The 23,434-nt window shown below is 32.0% G+C and overlaps 1 protein-coding gene and 3 long non-coding RNA genes across 4 annotated transcripts; 2 read left to right on the top strand and 2 right to left on the bottom strand.

Annotated features, from left to right (window-relative positions):
- Positions 1 to 10,423: 10,423 nt before the first annotated feature.
- On the top strand, positions 10,424 to 17,600 carry LOC136973450 (uncharacterized). Its single transcript, XR_010880495.1, has 3 exons — positions 10,424 to 10,665; positions 17,203 to 17,386; positions 17,460 to 17,600. It is a non-coding gene; the product is annotated as an uncharacterized lncRNA (long non-coding RNA).
- Positions 17,601 to 20,832: 3,232 nt separating this feature from the next.
- LOC136973463 (uncharacterized) lies at positions 20,833 to 21,242 on the top strand. The gene is made up of 2 exons (XR_010880498.1): positions 20,833 to 20,897; positions 20,983 to 21,242. It is a non-coding gene; the product is annotated as an uncharacterized lncRNA (long non-coding RNA).
- Positions 21,243 to 21,301: 59 nt separating this feature from the next.
- On the bottom strand, positions 21,302 to 21,599 carry LOC136973462 (uncharacterized). Its single transcript, XR_010880497.1, has 2 exons — positions 21,517 to 21,599; positions 21,302 to 21,417 (listed from the first exon to the last, which is right to left on the bottom strand). It is a non-coding gene; the product is annotated as an uncharacterized lncRNA (long non-coding RNA).
- Positions 21,600 to 21,806: 207 nt separating this feature from the next.
- On the bottom strand, positions 21,807 to 22,581 carry LOC136973439 (uncharacterized). Its single transcript, XM_067268161.1, has 3 exons — positions 22,174 to 22,581; positions 22,006 to 22,084; positions 21,807 to 21,910 (listed from the first exon to the last, which is right to left on the bottom strand). The coding sequence occupies exons 1-3, from the start codon at positions 22,579 to 22,581 to the stop codon at positions 21,807 to 21,809; spliced, it is 591 nt and encodes a 196-aa protein (XP_067124262.1).
- Positions 22,582 to 23,434: the final 853 nt, after the last annotated feature.

Below are 23,434 nucleotides of genomic sequence, written 5' to 3'. Positions count from 1 at the left end.
TTTCACACTGTCACCGACTGGTCCGACCGGTCCGACCCGACCGATCCTATAATCGGACCGACTAGTAGTAAAAGAATTCACACTGAGTACGATTATGTCGGTGGCCGACTCGTAAGGACCAATCGGAACGCGTCTTACAGGTCAGAACACTAGCCAATCGTGGTAAGTTTTTCAATTTTAAACAGAAAACATGGCCGTCATTGAAAGGTTGTCGTGTGTACGCGTGTTCGCGGGCTAACGACACCATTTTAGCATTTTTAATGTTGCTTTCTCTTGTAAATGAAATGTATTATGGTGAATTAAAGTAATTCGTTTTGTTAATATCGATGAGTGCCTGCGTATTTCTTAATAAAGTTGTTCTTAAACGAAGCAAATAGACGGAAATAAAAAATCGTTCGTAACTTTTAAACGGTTGATCGTAAGTAATTTTTTTTAATACCAATCGATTCAGCGTATCAAATTACATTTAGATATGTCTACGTCTATTCGTTAATATGAAGTTTAAGACTATTTTTTAGCTGGATACCTTTCGCTTTACTCTAACCAATTATTTTTTTCAATGTCGCGTTTATAATCGGCTCGCCGAATATCATAAAGCCATGGATATTTTCTGACTTCGTTTATTAAAGCTTCCGAGAAAACTTTACCTTCCGCCATTTTCTAACTTCGGATAAATCTAAACTCTGATTGGTTATAGCTTCGAAGCTCTCATTGGCTGTAGCTCACCGACTGCTCCGACGCGACTACAAATATTTAACTTTTTAAATCTGTCCGACTGGAACGACCAGTCGGTCGACCGACTGCTGTTGCCATGGCAATACGACTAGGAGTCGGACCGGTCGGCCCAGTCGGTCATAGTGTGAAACAGCCCTAATAGTTGACTTCAATGCATTCCTTGTCAACGACTATAAGGGCTGTTTCACACTATGACCGACTGGGCCGACCGGTCCGACTCCTAGTCGTATTGCCATGGCAACAGCAGTCGGTCGACCGACTGGTCGTTCCAGTCGGACAGATTTAAAAAGTTAAATATTTGTAGTCGCGTCGGAGCAGTCGGTGAGCTACAGCCAATGAGAGCTTCGAAGCTATAACCAATCAGAGTTTAGATTTATCCGAAGTTAGAAAATGGCGGAAGGTAAAGTTTTCTCGGAAGCTTTAATAAACGAAGTCAGAAAATATCCATGGCTTTATGATATTCGGCGAGCCGATTATAAACGCGACATTGAAAAAAATAATTGGTTAGAGTAAAGCGAAAGGTATCCAGCTAAAAAATAGTCTTAAACTTCATATTAACGAATAGACGTAGACATATCTAAATGTAATTTGATACGCTGAATCGATTGGTATTAAAAAAAATTACTTACGATCAACCGTTTAAAAGTTACGAACGATTTTTTATTTCCGTCTATTTGCTTCGTTTAAGAACAACTTTATTAAGAAATACGCAGGCATTCATCGATATTAACAAAACGAATTACTTTAATTCACCATAATACATTTCATTTACAAGAGAAAGCGACATTAAAAATGCTAAAATGGTGTCGTTAGCCCGCGAACACACGACAACCTTATAAAGACGGCCGTGTTTTCTGTTTAAATTGAAAAACTTACCACGATTGGCTAGTGTTCTGATCTGTAAGACGCGTTCCGATTGGTTCTTACGAGTCGGCCACCGACATAATCGTACTCAGTGTGAATTCTTTTACTACTAGTCGGCCCGATTATAGGCTCGGGCGGGTCGGACCGGTCGGACCGGTCGGTGACAGTGTGAAACAGCCCTTAGTCGTCACTTCGTTCCGACAATAAAATTATTCATTTTAAAACGTATTTCATTTATGAAATAATCAAATAACATATTGTATTTGTATTATTCATGTATTTTTAAGATTATTTGGAGGAAGCCGTCCCATATTTATGACCGTCACTTCATTATTTCATCTCTTTCAGCCTGTTATATATCATAATTGTTGACTTGCAAAAAGTTTTAAAAGTGTAGAAAAGAAATTATTAAAAATTATTCTAGAGTTTGAAGTCTTCATTTTTTATGAAATAAAATTCCTACGATTAATTTACAGTTAAACTGATTTATGTATAAACGAAAAAGATATGTACAGTACCGGTACCAATTAAAAAACTAAAATACAATTTATATCTACTTTAATCTGAATTATAAACTTGTATGAAATATTTAATAAGAGTATGAATTAATTGCATTCTCTAAATTTATATACGAATTTAATTATTGTGTAAATACAATAATTCATTTATTTATGTCAATGATTTAAAATATTTTAATAGAAATACTTCATCTTATAATCAAGACGGGTTGATAATAATAATAATACCCACGAACGCGAACCTTGTTAGGCAGAGGCTCACGTTCGAAAAATAGGCCACAGTCTCCCTTGGTTACCGGAGGCGAAAGCAGCATCGGCCCAAGCATGGCTACTGCAATGCCCTCAACAGATCTGAGGAACCAACCTAGCCTTGGTGTTTCTGTGGCAATGCATCCACAGACCACAAAGGCTGGAAAACCACGCCAACGGATGAAATGGTCAATAGAAATGAACGAGTTTATCATCCGTACTTACTACACCATCACAAAACTCGAAACAAACATGACAGCATACAGACAACTACATCGTAGATTCACACAATAATACATGTCATATCGTTAGGAAATTACTGAATACAGACATACACTGATACACTTCTTTAATTTTTGTTTTGGTTACTATGCCTTGACTTTGGTCCGGCATAGTATACAGCCACCAGTGTTAACCGAGTATATCTCACATAACCCAACATAATAATAATAAGCGCAGAGCCCAAACGGTTAGGAGTTGAAAGCTGAAATTTAGTACACAGTTAGGGTACGCCATGAGAATGCACATTAAGAAAGGATTTTTGAAAATTCCTCCCCACGGGGGAGAGGGTTACAGATTACTCTGAAAAACTTGGCTTCTACTGTACTATTTTAGATGCGGTTTTTAGCGTTTTACGGGAAATCGAACATATTTTTAGTCTCATCTAAAATTTCTCTAATTAGCGTCGGAAGACGAAAACCTAATTATTTCTAATATATTAAGAATTCTTTATTCCTCTACTGTACACAATTTTAAGAACTTTTAAAATGTGTTAGATTGGGCACTCGGCGTGATAAACCTTTCTAAATGTAAATGAAATACTATAATATAATATAAGGGTTAGAAGTACGAAATAATCTAATAATCTTAATCTTTGCTGTTGTTATTTTTTGCCCGAGCAACGCCGATTCATCTGCTAGCTTCTAATATTTTGTCATAAATTAAAAAAAAAAATGAAATTATGCCATTAATGCTCTTTCTGTACTTGTTCATTTTTGTATTTTTAAATTATAATTTAAGTACACGAAAGAAAAATTTGATTAAACAGTCTAGCAATTATGTACCGTACGGTGTAAAATTACTTCATATTCAAAATTAAATAACAATATTTGTCATCAAATATTTATAATTTTTGGCACGAGAGGGCAGAGCTTGTTAAAGGGTCTGAATTCCTTAAAATTAAATACAGTCGACTCCGCATAAGTCGACACCTCAAGGGGAAGTGGAAATGTGTCGAGTTATCCGATGTGACGACTAAAGCGAAGTTGGAAAAAACAAACCACAAAACTGCAATTAATAAAACACAGTAGTGAGTTATACAGTAGTGTAGGCTTACAATACATTGTGTTCTCCATTTGCAATTACTCTGTAGATGAAAAACTGAAAAATTCGTTTAGTGTTGTTTGTTTTGAGCACTTAACTGTCTCGACTTTCTTTTTCAACGATCACGAACGCCTCGAAAACATCATCTTCGCTATTGTCAATTGTTGGCAAGTAACGTCTAAGGATTCTTAATGCTTCTAGCATGAGAAAATGCAAAATTGGATTCTGGTGTGACGTTGATATAGATAGTATATTTTCTTTTTGTTTATCTGTTATTATTTTATCCATAAAAAACATAAAATGTTAAGGCATTTTTATTAATATGTATATATATATATATATATATATATATATATATATATATATATTAATATTATATTATTATATCATTAAATATATTAATTTTACATTAATAAATAAATCGAGTCCCCCTCCTGAAAAAAAAATGAGTTCGCACCACACGTGCGGAGTGAATTCATTTTTACAGGAGGGGTGACGAGTTAACGGAGTGTGGGACAGCAAAAGTATGTCGACTTATCCAGTGGTGACGAGTTAAACGGTGTCGAGTAAACCGGAGTTTTTTAACATTAATGCAGTGGTTTCCAACCTGTGGGGCGCGCCCCTAGGGGGCGCGAAGCTGTTGCAAGGGGGCATGCAGCTCAACCATCGCATTAAATTTTTATAATGTTGTATTAATTATATATTTTTTTTTTTGTATTTTTGTAAGATTTGTTTTTATTACATTTAAAATTATTATTTCTTATAATAAATAATTATTTTTTTATATATATATTTTTACATAATATTGTATATTATTTTGTAGCCCATTAAATAAATTATAATATCAGTTGAGTATTTATGAAATTAGATTGTTAGAAAAATTAGGGGGGCGCAACAATTTTTTTTGTTTAAAGGGGGGCGCAGGTACAAAAAGGTTGGAAACCACTGCATTAATGCCTATGTAAGTCGGTTGGGACCACAGAAAAGTGACTACTTAACCGGTGGTGTCGAGTTATCTGGGTGTCGACTGTAATTTAAAAACTCTTATCGGCTTAACTTATCTAAATTGTCTTATAATTGTTTCTTGTGCCTTGCGTTTTTTTCTTTATATTACGGCATTTCTGCTAGAAAAATAATGGCGATGTCAGTAAATGAAACGTACGAATATTTTAAAAAATTAAACAGTTTCTCAAGCAAAAGGCAAACTACTTACATAAAAATTATGAAATTTCTGCGTTCAGTTTGGTAAGAATTTATACACTTTAAATTTATATTATACTAATTTGTAATATATGTATGTACAGTGGAAAGTGGTTAACTCGAACCGGGATAACACGAATTCATTTACTTCCCTCGATCGTCTAGCATTGGGATTTACATGTTAAATCAAACTGATTAACTCAAATTAGTCGAACTGTTTAACACGAATGGGGTTTTGATAAAATATTTGCATAAACCCTCCGAAATTTTAATTTTAATTTTAATTTTTTGTTAAATGAAATTCTTAATGTTCACTTATCGCAGTGGTATTCAATCTATGGGTCGCGGAAAATTATCTTAAAATCGCAGTTAAAATGTTTGAATACCATTGATCTATCGAATAAATTAATCAGAAACTTTCTATAAATTGCGGGAAACACGTACGACTAAAAATAAACATCAATGTCATATAACATTGAGACGTGGTGGCTTCCATATAGCGTGTGACCTAGATAATGTAATTGCCATTCGAATCTAAAATTTTTTTCATTGATGATGGATTTCTTTGACTGACTAACATAATATGGATTTTTGATAAATCAATTTTTAAAAATCCAGCAATGAGTTACTTAACTTTCCCGGCGACATTTACGACTGCGCGTATGGCGCCATCTGTTATGATATTTTATTATCAAATTTTTTTATAATTATTATAAAATGACAAAAAGCTTGATTTTGAGAGGGATGGGTTTTATAAAAAATTGTAAATGCTGATAACGAGTAAAGTCGTCATTAAGTTTGACCCTACTCCAGATATAACATACGATCTCCTACCCCCTCGACTTTTTAATATTCAAATAAAATTTAAAGATTTTAAAGAAATTTTATATATCTATTTATTTACAGAATTAAATAATCTATTAATTTTTTATTTTTAAAGTTTCATTTTGGCAATTTTTTAAATATTTTATATTTGCATTTTGTAATTTTATTTTGTAAATTTAAACTAATGATTTTACCAATAAATTAAATAATAATCATTATATAACACATTATCTTTAATAACGATAATTTCTTTACTTTAAATTGCTTTAAAGCACGCTATAAGCATTATTGAAATGTATTATATAAAATTAATAATAAATAGTGGCAATCAAAAGTATTCTGATTCAAAATATATAATATAACTATGTTATATATAAGAGTCGGGAAAGTAAAATCGATTATAGCCGAATTCTACGTAAAAACTTTATCCTTTGAGGCAAAATTTAAAAAAATATAGCAATCATAAAGAGCTACTTTTGTGATAAAAAAAATAAAAAAACAAATCGATTCTAGGTGCGAAATAGTGCAATTAAAAAAATCCTTACTAAACACCTAGGAGTGAACTGATCCATCACTCGGGAGACTTTTTCTCGGTAGCTTATTTACCCATTCGGTTAAGCGTTTTCGAATTTCTGAACAACACCGAGAGGTTTACATTCACACGAATATTCTACGTAATGAAACCCACGCAAATATCCTATGGATAAAAAAATAGTTTAAATGTTCTTGAAACCGTGTTTTTACTGTATATTGAGCATTGAACACGAGACCGTGTTATTTATCAAACACCTGGCTTTTTCCATCTTAATTAGTTGATCAACCAATAAAGGTGGAAAAAGCCAGGTGTTAGATAAATAACACGGTCTCGTGTTCAATGCTCATCCTATGGATAGATTATTATCTGCCACCAATAAACCGACGAACAAAATCTTTAATTTTAGCCAAATTTCCGTAACTCGAAGTCCGAATTTTTTTTTTTTTTCCCCTGACCGATTCGGGTTAGTCAGGTTTCACTGTATATGCACAGTCGAATTCGCTTAATGGAACATTGGATAACGTTAACTTAAAACACTTTCCCATCTTCCCAATTTTCTTCCTTATGTTTTACATTAGCGGAACTCTCGTTAACAGAGCACTGAACAGTATTAGTCTGTTTAAACAAGTGCCGTGTCGGCAGTAATTTTAAAGCAGTGGTCTTCATAAGGGAACACTATTCTAAGAAAGATATATAAGGGCCAATTTTTAATCTTACGGTAGATCACTTATCAAGTGTCTCAACTCTATAATATTTGTTGTGGTTAGGTGAACCTTTCATTGGTCAGTGTTTTGATAAACGGGACAGCAAAATATTTCTCACAGAATCACAATAAACGTACATTGATTTTATTGGTCACACACATGAGAAGCAATTACATATCAAAAAGGTATTATAGAATATAAAATCCAGCAACAAATCGCGTAACTTTCCCGGCAAAAAATACTTGTTTAAGAAACACTAACTTGTGAGACATTACCACGAAGTTAAAATTGTGCATGGCGTCATCCTTTACAATACGATATTAAAAAATAACTTTTATATTATTAATTATTATAAAAAAAAGGAAAAAAGATTTAATTTTGAGGGTAGGGACAAGCTTCTAAAACATTTTGTAACTTGGAAACTTTTTGGAATATGGTTCCACTCCCATAATATCTCTTGAACTAATGGTCTGATTTTCATGAAAATTTCTAAGAAACATTTCTTCCCAATTCACAAACCTCTTTGCAAACTTACAAATTTTCGACGAAAGATACAGGAGTTATTAAATTTCAAAGTAGGTGAACAAAATCGTACCTCCACACACGCTAACATTCATAAATACAGAAAAAGTAAAACCCTTAACTTTTTGCATTTTTCGACGTTTCAAGGTCCCTTAAGTCCAAAGATGTAAAAATCTTGGAAGGGATCATTTTTAACCAATCGCCTTATTTTCTCTGTTATATAAAAACCGGGAAAGTAATTTGAATAAACAGCACAGATGATATGTAGTGTTCTGTACGTCCTCATCTAGAGGGACAGGGGAAGAAGTGATTAGCGACCAGATTTTGATGGTGAAATTTCTTACTTTAACGCAATACTGTACTTATCTGTTTTTATACTGTACTGTACATCCCATTACAGAGCATTCAGAAAGTTTGGAGTAATAACGTTCATATCTTTTCAGCTAGACCACCTACTATATTCTGGGAGTAAGTGAAAGGAATGCGACTAGTATATTTACTAATCACATACAGTATATTTACTATATTTACTGATTATTCGATAGAACATTAAAATGTATGATAAAAGAATGGAAACTAATATGAAATATAGTAAAAGTATATAATAATGAATGTTAATGATTCCAAGTGCTCGTACGCACAGCTCCTAAGACATGAAATAGTGAAAAGAATGGAAATTAATAACTAATTTTAATATTTACATTGATATTTGAAAAATGATTCTGAATAAATTATATAAGATAACAAATTTTATTAAATTTATTTAATTCTTTTGACATTTTTATCTAATTATAATAGAAAGGACATTTCCACACGTTTCTGTATTATTAATTTGCGTTTTCAATTAATTGACTGTAATTAGTTTATGAAATTTTTATAATAATTTTTTAAATGACAATTTTAAGCGTTGTATGATGTTTAATTATATAATAAAATATAATATTTTTAAAGAAACTTTGAGAGTTTTTCTTGTTAAAATAAATGCATTTTATTAGTTTTATATCTAATTTATTTTCATTCTATCTCAATTCAAACGTCACAATTATATTTTTACTTAATATTTTGAAAGTTTTAACTAGTAATATTGCATTGTATTTTATCGTTTTTTATAGCAAATATGTAATTATATATTACTGAGGTTTCTGACCCGGGGATTTCCGGGAAATTTTAAAATATTTTTATTTCGAGTATTGGGAAATAATAGCCTGAAACTTGAGACTTTTATGATAATGATGATGATCATAAATTTACATACCTGAAAGATAATTTTTAATTTCAGGAAATGCATATTATAGTCTATCGTAGATGATGAGTAAAATTTTATTACAAACTATTTAATAACTGCAATTAATATAACGTTATTTGTTATTTTATAAACCCATTTATGTTTCTTTTAAATATAATCTTCCAAGTTAACGTTTTTCCAGTGAAACATCGTTTGGATCTTAGCTTAATACTTAAACTTCATAGAACATACGTCTTTCAACACATCACGAGTAGTTTTAAAGTATCGATACCGGTCAGTATCGGCATCGGGTATCGAAACTTGAAATCTTGTCGGCTGTTGGTTCGCTGTCCAGTTGTTTATACTGCTTAGAAGGAAATGCACTCATTACAATGAAGGCCGAGTGGGCCCCAGAGCAGCAATTAATATTTCGTTGCTTATTCCAGAGAATTGAATCCCGAATCTGGTTTAGAAGTCAGCGCGTCAGTCAGTACTTCAGTTTACACTCGTATGATGTCTTACGTTCGCAAAAGAAGCCCCAGATCTATAGTCCTGATAATGGGCTCTGTGGGTACTACTATACGTAGAATAGGAATGGATAAGAAATTGCTGGTGAAGAGGTAAAACAGTGTCTTTACATTAAAAGTTCTTTATTGTGTTCAAATTTTAAAAATATCAGTGCACACAAGTATATACAAATTGTCGCTTATTTTAATCATCACAGATGGTCCAAGTTGATTAACAAACAAAAGTGCTGCATATTTAACTTATAAGTAGTAATCTGAACTCTAAGCACATACAGATTCTGGAAATGAAACGTAATACGTTTATTCATTTTTGGACATTAATATTTTTTATAAGTTTATCTTAACCGAAAATAGTGTAAAATTCCATTTCGGTTTCTGATTCGGTCGAACCTCACCTGTCTGTGAAAAATGTAACGTATTCAGGGGACCTATTCTGAGCTCTTCCGATAACTCAACGAGAGCGATACACGGGACATTCAATAAGTCCCCTTACCGCAGCGGTTCCCAACCAGTGGTCCGCAAGAGCTAAAATATGGTCCGCGAAAGATTTAAAATTTTTATTCATTTTAAATTATTATTCCCACGTTGATACAAACTGAATTTAATTTTTACTAAAAATGTTATGTTTTCTATTATAATAGTACTGTTAAAGCATGTTACTCTTGAGTTTAACGATTACTTATGTTAAAAGTTTTGATTAAAGTTTATTTTTAGATTGACAGTTTATTTTTCTTAAACCTTGTGATCCCTGCTAACAACAATGAAATCAAAGTGGTCCCTGGTCAAAAAAAGGTTGGGAACCGCTGCCTTACCGAAAGGCAGTTAACGAATTTTAGACAAATCGCTATTCTGTGCTCCTCGTTAAGTGGGTTCGAGCGCGTTTTTTTTTTTTTTTTTTTTTTTTTTGCAGCGCTCGAGAAGCGCTTTACAGCTAATCCTCTGAAACCCGTTTCTAAATGGCCAACCTGCTCGTGACGTCATTTCGCTACACTTTCGCTGCATAAAAAAACGCGCTCTTTCGCTATGGGTCGAGGTGCGTCTGGGTTCCATGCTATCGATAGCTATTACGCTTTAACCAATCGCAGTTTAGTTAACATTGTATTTTTGTCACGTGACTGCAACCCGCCATTTTCTAAGCGAAGCACTTGCTTTTAGCATTGTCGTAGCAAGTACTTTTAGCACTTGCTTTTTAGCAGCGCTAGTGAAATAGTTTTTAGTTTTGTTTTAAAATGTCTAAAAAAGCACAACGAAGCCAGCGAACCACAAGTCGCCAGTTCGAGATGCTTGTTAATTTTATGGAAGAACACCCTAAATTAATGTCAGGTAAATTAGATTCTTCGTTTACCGTAAAGATTGCCAGAAATTGTGGCAAGAAATAGCCGACCGTCTGAATTTCGATGGAGTCGGCTCACAAAAAGATCCGGAAAGATGGCGAAAAGTAAGTGATAGCGGTGCTTACGAGATAAGAAAGGCTATCGCATTCTGAACTTTTCGCTTCGAAAAGAGGGTCGTTTAGTGTTGCTAAATATTGTCGCTAGGTGGCGTCTTAACACCCCTATTCAGAGACGGACGCATACCAGCTAAGGCAGTATTCCCTGGCTAAAGTGCTGTCAAATCCATTGAAATTTAAAATAACGATTATATATTTTGTTTATAAATATTTTGCGAGTGTAGAAACTACCCAGTTGTTTTATTGGCTTTAAAATTTTGTGTAAACTTTTTAATCACATTATATTTATTAACCCAAACTGCATCTAATGAATATATAATGATATAGATATAGTCTATATGTTTATCTTTTATGCATTTACATGGTATGTTATAAGAATTTAGTAAAAGTCTATTAACCAAAATAATTATTTATGTGAATATCTCTTTCCATAAATAAAATTATTACTTACTAGTAATAATTTTAAATAATTATTGCTTACTAGTATAAAATATAAAATTATTGCTTACTAGTAATTATTTTTTTTTCATGCATTCTAAATCCTGAGATATGATTTCTTAAATTATTGATTTTTAATTAATGAGAAATTTTTTAGATTATTTCACTACTGAAGAAATTCATAGTTACTCTTATTTTTCTACAAATCATAAGCTTTTATGTGATATGACATGTAACTGAAACCAAGTATTACATCATGTAATAAGATTTTTTTCTATTTAAAATCAAATGTAAGACACTTGAAAATTTTTATAAATTTATAAAAAATATAAATATAAAGCAAAAATATGATAAATACAGTTAAAGAAATTTACAAAGTTTGTTTTATGAAAGATTAGATGATAGAATCATATGCATTACTTCTTTCAAATCAATACACAAAAACATTTAAAATACTCCTCTTTTCTATCTTTGTCAGCAATATTAAAAAATAAATAAATACAAAATATGATTTTATCAATCAATCATTTATATGAAAGCATTTGTCATTTAAAACTAATTAGCACTATGCCTTCTGCTTTATCAATTTAATCATGCCATATTATGATAATATATCATATGATTCTTAAAATATTTTAAAAATGTAAATAAATATTATACAGAACAAATAAACCAGGCGAAAGGAGGATATATCCTGCTTATCCATATCCTCTTGAGTTATTCTGAGTATGAGAAAGTGCTTCTTTAACAAAACGATTTAAATAAGCTGCTTTATGTGGGAAGGAATGAAGGAATAATCTTTAAAATGTATATCCTGAACTTATTAACGAAGAAAGAATGTCAAGGATAAGTCAATATACGTGATATCATCCATTTGTTTGTAATAAATTAACTCTGCCTTCTGTTTTACTTATATTTTTTTAATTCAGCAATAATAAAACAAAAAGACGACAAAGTACTACGCCCCTATTCACTTTCCAACCATGGTATATTTACATCGATTGCATTCCATCACATGATTCAGAACACTCTCCTAGCAACCAAGGACTATATACTACTACATAATTAATATAGTCCTTGTAGACAAAACATTTCACTTTACAGAGATTAAGTATAAAAAACAGGAGCACCAGCTGACAGGTACAATATTGTTTCATAAAGTAACTTTCTCAAGGGAGTAGTAATATTTCCTTTCACTTGTGTACCCCATAAACAAGTGGATTGCAAATGCATTTAATACGTAATCCAGTTGCACATTTTCTCTTGTATAAATCAGAATAAACGTACCCGTTACTCATAAGCAACAATATATACAAGGCACTAAGAAGCATTTTCTACTCATTGCAACTCAGGTTTTAGGGGTGTAGCAGCGCCCCTGCCGGCCACCGTGAGAAACCGTTTTGTCCCCCTGCGCATTCTCAAAATCCAATAGCCTCTCTTATCTTGTAAGCAACGGTGATAGTCATATATATGTTGCATGTTTAGTAGATTAATGTGTACCTAGGTAGTCCAAGATGGCAGCTCATCTCCGATTCCAGCAATCAGAAGACAGGGAACAATGGGGATGCACATTCTAACCCAGTGGTTCTCAAAGCGGGTGCCGCGGCACCTTGGGGTGCCACAAGTACACCACAAGGGTGCCGCAAAATTTTTAAATAATTAAATTAAGATTACTTAAAATAATGGAATTAAAGTATTAAATTAAATAAATAATTAAAACAATTATAAAAAAATGAATATTGGTTTTTTTCTACTAATCTTGTTACGTCACCACTTGTCTCAGTGACTTGGTAATTGGCGATACGTAAATACTAGAAAAAAAACTAACTAGTTACTAGTTGTCTGTTCTTCTGTTCCTGCAGCGAGTAGAAGTGCAATATGCAGTAATTGTTTTTATTATTGTTATATGTTCAGACAATAACGAAAAAGCATCATATAAAAATATTTTTCTTCTTTACAACAAGAAAAAATAAATTATTAACTTGTAATTAAATTTTATAATAAAATATTGAAGTTAATTATGTTGTTCAATATCATGAATAATTTTTTCATTAAAAAAAGAAAACGTGAAGATTCTAATGATCAAGAAGTGGTTACTGGTAGCAAAGCTAAGGAATCAATTAGCACTAGTAAATCATAAAAAATTGAGAGCTCATTTTATCACTAGATACCAGTGGCGTGCCGTGACATTTGATGACAGGGAAGCTGTGTTTCTGTAAGAAGCCGACTTCCAGGGGCAATCAGTTAATTGCGCGTCAGTGATGGTCTAGGGCAGTGGTTCTTAACCTTTTTATACTCGCGGCCCACCAAATATTTCATAATTTTTTGAGACCCCCATTTTTTTAAAATAATTTATATTTGATAATTTATCTATAATAAATTGATTTTTTATTATTGCTTTATTTTTTATATAATAAATGTAAATCATAACTTTATTATTTCATTATCTATTTAAATAACATTCAAACTTCACAATTAAACATGAAAACTCATTAATTTTTAACAGAAAATAAAATAAGAAACATGTCGATAAATCGATCCAATGTCGATGCTAAAACTAAACTAAAATTAAAACGCCCACTTGTGGTAAGGATTTTGCATAACTTTTGCAAAAATATTTAAATTTTCAAAGCCTACTATTTTTCGTAATTATTTTTAAAATTCCAAGCATTAATAGTTTCTTAAAATTGCTTTGGAATAAAAGAAGTAAATACTGCGGTGTAAGTAGCATATTTACAGTACGTTTATTTCTTCTGTACTAACAAAGTTGTATGTAGGAAGAAATACAAAATAAATAAATAAAAACTAAATAGGAAAACTTTATCTTTGTTATTTCACTTTTCAATACGATATTCGGATTATACATCAATTTTCTTTTTATTATATTCTGAAGGAAATTTTGCATAATTTGGCGGCCCCCGGCAAACTTCTTATGGACCCCCAGGGGCCGCGGCCCCCCTGTTAAGAATCACTGGTCTAGGGTCCATTCGTATTCATTTGTTTGATAAGCCAGTAAAAACTGTAGACTTCTCTAAATGTATTTTCAATATCACAATTACATTCTGAATCGCTAGCCACGATATAAGGGCTAAAATTAAAAATAAATTATAAAAACTTACTCGGTGAAATAAAATGTGCGGTGGATATACATACCTGGTACAATGTATTGTTCGATTGTATTAATATACTTTTAAAGAAAATTATAATTAAAATATAGCTTTGTAAAGAAACGTACATAAAAATAACATAAAATATTCTTTACTTTTTAAATCTTAAAACAATCCACTTAGTCAAATATCTTGATACGAGTAGCTAATGGATGGAACTAGTGACGGTCCAGGTAGGTGTGTAGTGAGTGTGTGCGTGCCAAATCCCGAGGGTGCCGATACCGGTCAATGTCAAATGCCTCTTTTGTCGCATCACTAGTATATCTCAAAGGACGCCACAGGGCTGTTGTAAATTTTAAACGTTTCTCACCGTAGCTGTAAAAATCTAACTATGTTAAACTTAATAGTCATTCGTTTTAATACCAGGTGTACACGGAAATCAGTTTCCCACTGTACTGAGCGAGTGATTGGTTCTGTTAAGCTTTTGTTGAAGTAAAATTCTGGCTCTTTCAACAGGGTTTTATTTATGTCCCCATTCCCTACTCTCTTAATTATTTAGTCACTTCTTAAGTAGAAATAAGTCGAAACCAGTTACTTTGTACCTGAATATCTGTAGTCTTGGGAAAACAGTGGAAAGACAAATTTTTATGACAACGGATATATAAATCGTAAATTTAAAGAAAATAAATTCTAGAGCTTTTTTTTGTACCATTGTATGTACTGTACGTCTCATTCATTAAATTTGGTTGTAAATGATGCTGCCAAAGTAACAGTTAATTTTTAACACTGTACTAGAATTGTACACGTTTTTTCTGCATCCTCTTACAGATGGGACATACTAAATCGTAATATCACCGTAAGTAATATAAGATGGGAGAGCGGAATAAACGCAGAATAAATATATCAAATATTTTAATGGGAGGCCGGATGGCCGAGCGGTCAAGGTGTCAGCCTACCGCTCTGGGGGACCCGGGATCGAATCCGAACGGGTCGAATAATCCCCAGGAATTTTTCGGGGGGTGGTCCGTTCGGATATGTCGGGCCCCGTCCCTCACCACCCGGTCGCCCCATTGTGGGCCTGGCCGAACCCATAATGGGCCTACTAAAAGAGGCCCTCTTAGTGCCCACAGGGCGGAAAGAGTTAAAAAAAAAAAATAATATATTTAATGGAGTTTTTTTAAACTCTTGTCAACTCTACAGAACTATCATAAAAACGTGCCAGTAAACTCCTATCGGTTGGGTTGTTATAAATCTAGTCTAGGGTGGGCAACCCTTTTTATAACATGGGCCAGAATAAATTTTACGTTTTTTTCCGCGCCGTAGTAGTTAATTGACGCCTTCTTGTGACTCGTAATTTTTTTAGTCTGCAAATATGAAATAAATAAATAAAAAGTTAATTACTACATTTATTTCTCTTATCGTTTTCGAAAATTACAAAGAATTGGAAAAATAACTATTAATTAGTTATTTTTCCAATTTAATAATCTATTAAAGATCTCGCGGGCCGGATAGAAACTTTTCGCCAGCCGTAGCTGGCCCGCGGGTTGCCCGTCGTTGATCTAGTCTGCTCGTGATTCACATAATCGGGCGAGAATGGCCGAATATCTAGCAGGCGGCTAACAGCCCACAACCGCTCCGGGGTATAAAGTCGCGTACTCTTTACGCGTGTGTCGCTTCTACCAGCTAAACCGTGACGTTGGTGCTCTGTAAAGCGCATGCGCCAATGCCTATAATCTGGCTGCTTGGAAGTTGACAGGCAGGTGGCTAACAGCCCACAACCGCTCCGGGATATAAAGCTGTACTCTTTACGAGTGTGTCGCTTCTACCAGGTAAACCGGGTGAGGTTGGTGCACTTTAAACCGCATGTGCTAATGCCTATATAATCTGGCTGATTAGAAACTGACCCGGTTTCGACATTCCTTCCGCCACCGAATTATTCGAATATACAATAGCAATCTTATCGTTTTTTTTTCACATGTTGTATAGAAATTTGTAAAAGATACATAATGCAGTTATAATAAAATATTAATTTTAATTAATTCAAAGTACGTTAAAATATGAAAATTTATATTTTATAAAATTCAAGGGAAGGTCATTGGAAGGTGGAATCGGCGCTTCCATCGCTTCCAATGACGGCACGCCACTGCTAGATACCTTTATAATAATAACTTTTGTTTTGAATGTTTTTATGTTGTTTGGAAATAAACTTACTTTAAAAAACTTATTTTTTTTCAAAGACTTTTCATCCTTCATATCTTTACTAACCGTAAAAAAGCAAAAAAAAAAAAAAATAATAATAAATATAATAATAATAATAGGGGTGCCGTGAATTTTGTTTAGTAATTTCAGTGTGCCACCAGACAAAAAAGTTTGAGAAACACTGTTCTAACCTAACCTAACCTATTCTAATAATTTGGTTGCTAATAATTATGGTAATTTATTAGAATAGGTTAGGTTAGAATGTGCATCCCCACTGTTCCATCTTCTGATTGCTGGAATCAGAGACGAGCCGCCATTTTGGACTACCTAGGTACACATTAACCGTTTAGTATTTTAAATAATTTACTGGGTCTTATTTTGTCAGCCCATCCGTTAAGCAAATATTGTTTTTAAAAATTAAAATTTATGTATAGTGTATAGTGTACTGTAAGTTATGTATATAGAATAGTATTTAGTAAAAAAAAAAAAACTAATGAATTAAAGCCAACATTAAACTTTGATAAAATCTACAAAATAAAAATTTATATTATTATATTCTGCTAACATTTTATAATTATACAAATTATGTCTAAGTTTCTTTGTATATTTCTATATAATTTCATGTCATTAATGTATTTTTTAATTCATTCATTAAGAATAAAATGACAAACTTTATTTTGCCGCAATTTCTACTGCTATAAACCTTATAACCAAATTAGAATTGGTATTATGATTAAATGTCAAATGCAATACATATTATTAAATGTAAATATTTGCATAGACATGGAGTGACTGGAAAGCAAACATTAAAAGTAAAGCCTCACAAATAAAAAAAAAATCAACATTTCAAACAGGAGGTGGGCCTTCAGTTAATCAAAAATTAACTGAAGTTGAAGAAAGAGTTAAATTTAATCAGTATTACTGCTGTCTACAAAGAATCCCAAGTTGATGAGGCAGGAGTTCAGGTAATAAAAATCATATTGAAATTAAAACATGCCTATTAAATTACAGTAATTATAGGAATTGTATATATTATAGGAACCAAATGGGGCACAAGAGATGAGTAAAAGTGCACAAGAGTTAATAGTGAGGTTGAGGCCGAAGTTTTCAATGCGAAAACGTGTGTGTTGGACGTTCGACGCTGCTTTCCTATAAGCCTAGAAGTTTGACAATGGCATTTGGAATGCCGAGCACAATTCCACTGACTTTCCAAACTTCTAGGCTTATAGGAAAGCGGTGCTGAACGTCTGACGTACTGTACATATTTTCGCATTGAAAACTTCGGCCTCAACCTTGCTATTAAACTCTATGATGGATAATAATAATTCTCTAAGTGAAAGTGCATACTTAAAAGAATGTCTATCTACTCATCAAAATGCATATTTTGAACTGTCTCCAAGTGATTGCAACCCAACTGATTATCTCCAACTACATTTGAATACCTCATTAATTAAGAAATGTTAACAGTAAGTGGATATATTATTTTGCAATATTAAGTATTTTTTTATCTGTTAAATAATTTAAAAAAATTTATGACCAGGAAAAAAAAGAAAACATGAAAAATCTGTTGGGGAATGTATGGCAGAAAGCCTTAATAGAACTGAAGATGAAAAGTTGCTCACTTCAAAAAATATACAACAAGCAATGAGTGAAATTGCAAAAAATATTGAAAGGAAGGTAACAGCAGAAGAAAGGAAGGCAGCAGCAGCAGAAAAACAAGGTTGCTGCTTTGCATGAAATTGCTGCTTCATTAAGGAATTCTATAACAGAAGCAGAAAATCAATAAATGATTTCACAATAAAAAAAAGGCACTTTTCAGGGCCATCCATTTGTGATAGAGTAATCAAATCTATTTTCAACCAATATATTATTACCAAGTAACTTTCACATTTCAGGAAAGTCTTTTAACTATTTACTTTATGCAAAATTTTAATTTATTTTACAAATTACTAAAATATGTTTCTTCTAGCAACAAAGATGGTTACTGGTTTCATAAATCATATGATATGAAGTTCCGTTTATATACTAGATAATTATTGCATGTCATTCTGTGCAAAATAAACATTATGTTCATTTTAACTATTTGTATGTACTGTACTTTGTAAAAATTATTTGTCACTAAATATGTACTGTACAAGTATTTCATAAATTTTAAACATTAAAAATATAACAGAATGTTTTATTTCAGTATAGTATAAATGCTTCTATTGTTTAAAATTTACAGAATATAAATCAGTCAAATATAAGAATTATATCATTTTTTATTTATTATAAATAATTGTAATTACACAGCTATTATACAGAGTAATTTTTATTTACATATTTACATAAAAGGGCTCCTGAGCAGTCGTTTTTGCTCCCCCAGGGGAGGTCGACAATTTGCCCCCCGTCCCCACTGCGTCATTCGGTCCTAGAATCTTGCCAGAAAAACACATCCTGATAAGTAATAATTTCATTTTCCGAATATTTTATAAATTTTATCTGAAAGTAATGTAAAAGCCATTTTTAAATTGTAATTAAAAAAAAAGTGTTATAAATAAATTATCACCATACAATATTACCACAGAATAAATTTTTATATACTTAAAATTATACGTATAACCATTATACAATCCTTTTGGATTAATGTTACCTATGGTAGAGAACATGGTGGCTCGTCTCTGAAACAGTGGGGACGCACGTTCTAACCTAACCTAATCTATTCTAATAAATTACCTCTATTGTAATAATTTGGTTGGCAATAATTATGATAATTTATTAGAATAGGTTAGGTTAGAATGTGCGTCCCCACTGTTTCAGAGCAGCCATGTTCGCTACCATAGGTAACATTAACCTAGAAAAATTATAATCTAAATTAAGTTGGATATTACTATTATTATTGTTATTAAAATAAAAATTACTTACCATAATCGGAAAACATGACTTTCTTTAGTAGAAGAAACTAGGGGCCCTATTCTGGTCATCGTCTCTCGTCTCTCGTCTTTCCCAAGCCGGTCGCTGATTGGCTAATCATTTGTTTACGTCTCGAGAGATCGTCGCGTCTCTCTAAACGCGATTCTGGACAACTTTTTCTCTCTTCGCTTCTCTCTTTTATCAGAGACGAGCGGATAGCTGTCTTTCAGCCGGTCTTTCGTCTTTCGCCTCGATTTCGTTATATCCAATATGGACGACTCCATGCTACTCGTGCTATACGATCGTATCACAAAACGTTCCCTATCTCGAGAAAGAGTATTTCGCGATAGAGATAACGCTTTTGATTTAGATGATGATGAATTTCGTTCAAGATTTCGTCTAATGAAAGAAGCTACCGCGTGGCTGTGCAACGAATTGCGGGATGATTTAGTCCGGAGAAAGTCACGGACCGTAATTCCACCAGAAGTTTAGTTATTGATAACCTTACAATTTTTTGCTTCTGGTGGATTTCAAAGAAATGTCGGTGATCACTGCCAACTTAAAGTTGCCCAGTCGACAGTGTCCCGAATTATGCCATCTGTAGTCAACAGTATCATCCGCCGATTGGGACACAAAATTTCTTTTCCTAGGAGTAGAGAACAACAATTGGATGTGTCCTCTGGATTTTTTATCATCAGTCAAATGCCAGGAGTTGTGGGTGAGTAAATTGTTTTTATTTGTTCATTAGAATATAATATAGTATGTAATTACTTTTATTTTTTTAAATAGCTGTTACAATTTATAATTTTAAAATTAGTGTATAAAATGATAAAGTTTCTTATTTAATTATATGATGATTTTTACTATTTCTTTACTTATTGCAGGAGCTATTGATTGCACTCATATTGCAATCAAGGCACCTCCAGCCTCCAAATATAATGAAGAATCATTTATCAATAGAAAAGGATTTCATTCTATTAATGTTCAAGTTGTAAGTATTTATACAAATTAACCATCTAACTATAAATAAAATTAATGTCTTTAATAAAGTGGTATCTTTAAATTTCTATGTCAAATCACTCATTTCACTATCAATATCACTTGAATACAAGATATAAACAACTATTATTCAATTGTAATAAGACTAAAATTATGCTTTTAGGTGTGTGATTCTCAGTTGAGAATTTTGAATATTAACCCATTGTATCCGGGGCGCATGCATGATGCTTTTATCTGGCGAAATTCTACTCTGCAGGAAAACTTTGAAGATGGAGTAATAGGAAGAGGATTATGGTTGCTTGGTAAGCATATATTTCACAGACATATTGTCTTTTGAAATATTTCGGTGTCATGTAATTCCAAACTAAAACAAAAATGTAAAGACATTATTTTCTTATTAATTTGGTATGAAAAAGTAAATACCATTCTCTAAATTATGTTTACAGGAGACAGTGCTTATCCTTTAGAAACATGGCTGCTTACACCTGTAGGTAATCCATCAGCAGCTGCAGAATTAAATTACAATGCAGCTCACAGAAAAGCCAGAAACACCATTGAAAGATGTTTTGGTGTTTTAAAGCAGAGGTATGAGAAATTCTCACATTTTTCTTACTAACAATTTACTAATTTTACAAAATTATATATTAAAATTCTTATTTTTAATTATTAGATTCAGATGCCTTGACTTGAAGTCAGCTGGAGGATTACAATATGTTCCAGAAAAATCAGCAAAAATAGTGATGGCTTGTGCTATTTTACATAACATTTGTGTAGCATTTAACATTCCTTCAGAAGAAATCTGTGGAAATGATGATGATGATGATAGCATAAATAAAATGGAACATTCTGCAAATCAGAATGCTGTAAATGTCAGGCAACAGTTAATATTACAGAGATTCTGTTAAAATAAACATGAATGAAAAAAGTGAATTAATTTTGTTTCCAGTCTTTATTCTTTAGAGACTAAATAAATAAGTAAACACACTAAGTTATTATTTAGAAATATTTATTTATTATTTATTTCATTTCTAAGTACATTATAAAATAAAAAAAGAGACAGACAAAATTGTTTAAATTGGCTAGCAGTACGAACACATCACGCAAACTGAAAAAAGAAGACACGCATGTAAATATAAAAATATTGTTTACTCAATAAATTTTTTAAAAAGTATTAAAATGTTAAACAATTATATAAAATAAATACCCTTTGCAGAGTTTGCAAGATTTCTTTGAGAATATTTTTCTCTTCCATTATATTATTTTGTCGTCTTATTAGTTCATTATTTTCTGCTAGGTTTTCATCTATAGATGAAAGCCTACATAAAAAAAATGTATATATATATATATACACATAAATGACTAGATACTTTTAATGAAACTAGACAAAGCATTTAATCAAAGAGAAATGTTTTAATATTTTTATCTAACTATATTAATATTTTAATCAATGAAGTCAACTTCAAAGTAAAATAAATTCCAAAAAGATTATAAGGTTTACCTTGTTAATAATGAATTTTGATTAGATGCAGATTGCTCTATAAATGAAGTTACAGTATCTTCATTTGAAGATCGGTGACGACGACGACGACATCCAGAATCTGGCATTACAACGGGAAGATTAAAACATTTAATTTTAAAACTAAATAAACTTGAAGTCAAGAAATATAATTACTTGACATAATAAATAACTTACTTGCAGATTCAAGATCTTCCCTCTCAACTATTTCACGATGTGGTTCCACATCATTTCCTTCGGAAACTATATTCTGTATCTACGATATATAAATATAAATATATATATATATATAGACTATATTTAATATATAAAAAATGAATTTATAAATAAAAAGGTATTACTTACATTATGTAAAGGTTCAACGGAACTTGTAGTGCAAGCTCCAAGCTCGTATAAATTTTCTTCTTCCAATCCAAATTCTTCGTTCCCAATTAATGACACCTTTTCTTCAAGATCTGTTAATGGTGGAGTACTTCTTTTCCCTCCACCTGTTCTAAGTATATCTTTCCTTAAAGCAGCCGCTTTACTTTTCGTTGGGGAACGCCACTGACTCCATCTTTTTTTTAATTGTTCCACTTCGATCAGTGGACCATCAGCTAGACAGTTCACTTTATCCCTAATTTCTTGCCATCCATCTCGTAAAGTATTTTTGGAAATATTTCCGTCCAATTTTCCTTTAGCTAAATATGGACGCTTTTGCAACTCGGTTACCAACATTTCCATTTGTTCCGATGATAACATAAGTCGAGACATCTTGATTACCTCGTGCCGTACCACGTGCTCTATATTTTCGTATTCTGCACTTTCGAAAATTGTACAATTTCATTGGTTAAAATTCTATACCGCGTTGCGCGCGCAGATAACCCGAACATGTATAATCAACCGAATAGAATCGTGACGTCAACGACAAAGACGAGATCGTTACGAACGACCAGAATACTTGATAATCTAAATTAAGTTGGATATTACTATTATTATTGTTATTAAAATAAAAATTACTTACCATAATCGGAAAACATGACTTTCTTTAGTAGAAGAAACTAGTTCTCTCTTTAAAAAAGTAATTTATATAAAATACTAGCCAATCAGATTTTTTAAAAAACTAACAGCCGATCGTATATTATCTACAGATAAAAAAATATATTGCGATAACACACGATATTTCTAACGTCGTTGATGATTCTAAACTTTCAAATGGAGCGCGTGTTTATCTGTCAGGATGAACAGAGAACACGACGCGGGTCAACACTAGTTAGTTCACGGTACGGACTGTATGGTAGAGGGCGCGAGTGTAATCCATTTTGTACCGGTCTTTATTTTTTTATAATTCAATTTGCATCGTTACTTCACATTAAATTCTATACAAATTAAGTTTTATACTTCAAAATGTATCGAACCCATACTACTAATATTTAATTCTGATCGTCGTTATTCTTTTTGTTTTTATTTTTAATTTTTACTTTTAATAAATTTATATTAATTTAATTACTTTAAATATCAACTTTAACATATTAAAATATTATTTTAAATATTAAATTTTGTGCATTTTTAAAAGTTTAATTCGAAATTTTTGCAAATCAATCTTATAATTTATCTATTTATATAC

The sequence above is a fragment of the Centruroides vittatus genome, unplaced genomic scaffold (assembly GCF_030686945.1).
Source record: "Centruroides vittatus isolate TY-2023 unplaced genomic scaffold, ASM3068694v2 contig_3175, whole genome shotgun sequence".
Classification (NCBI taxonomy): Eukaryota; Metazoa; Arthropoda; class Arachnida; order Scorpiones; family Buthidae; genus Centruroides; species Centruroides vittatus.
The sequence above is the reverse complement of the archived record's forward strand: the minus strand, read 5'-3'. Positions and strand labels throughout refer to the sequence as shown.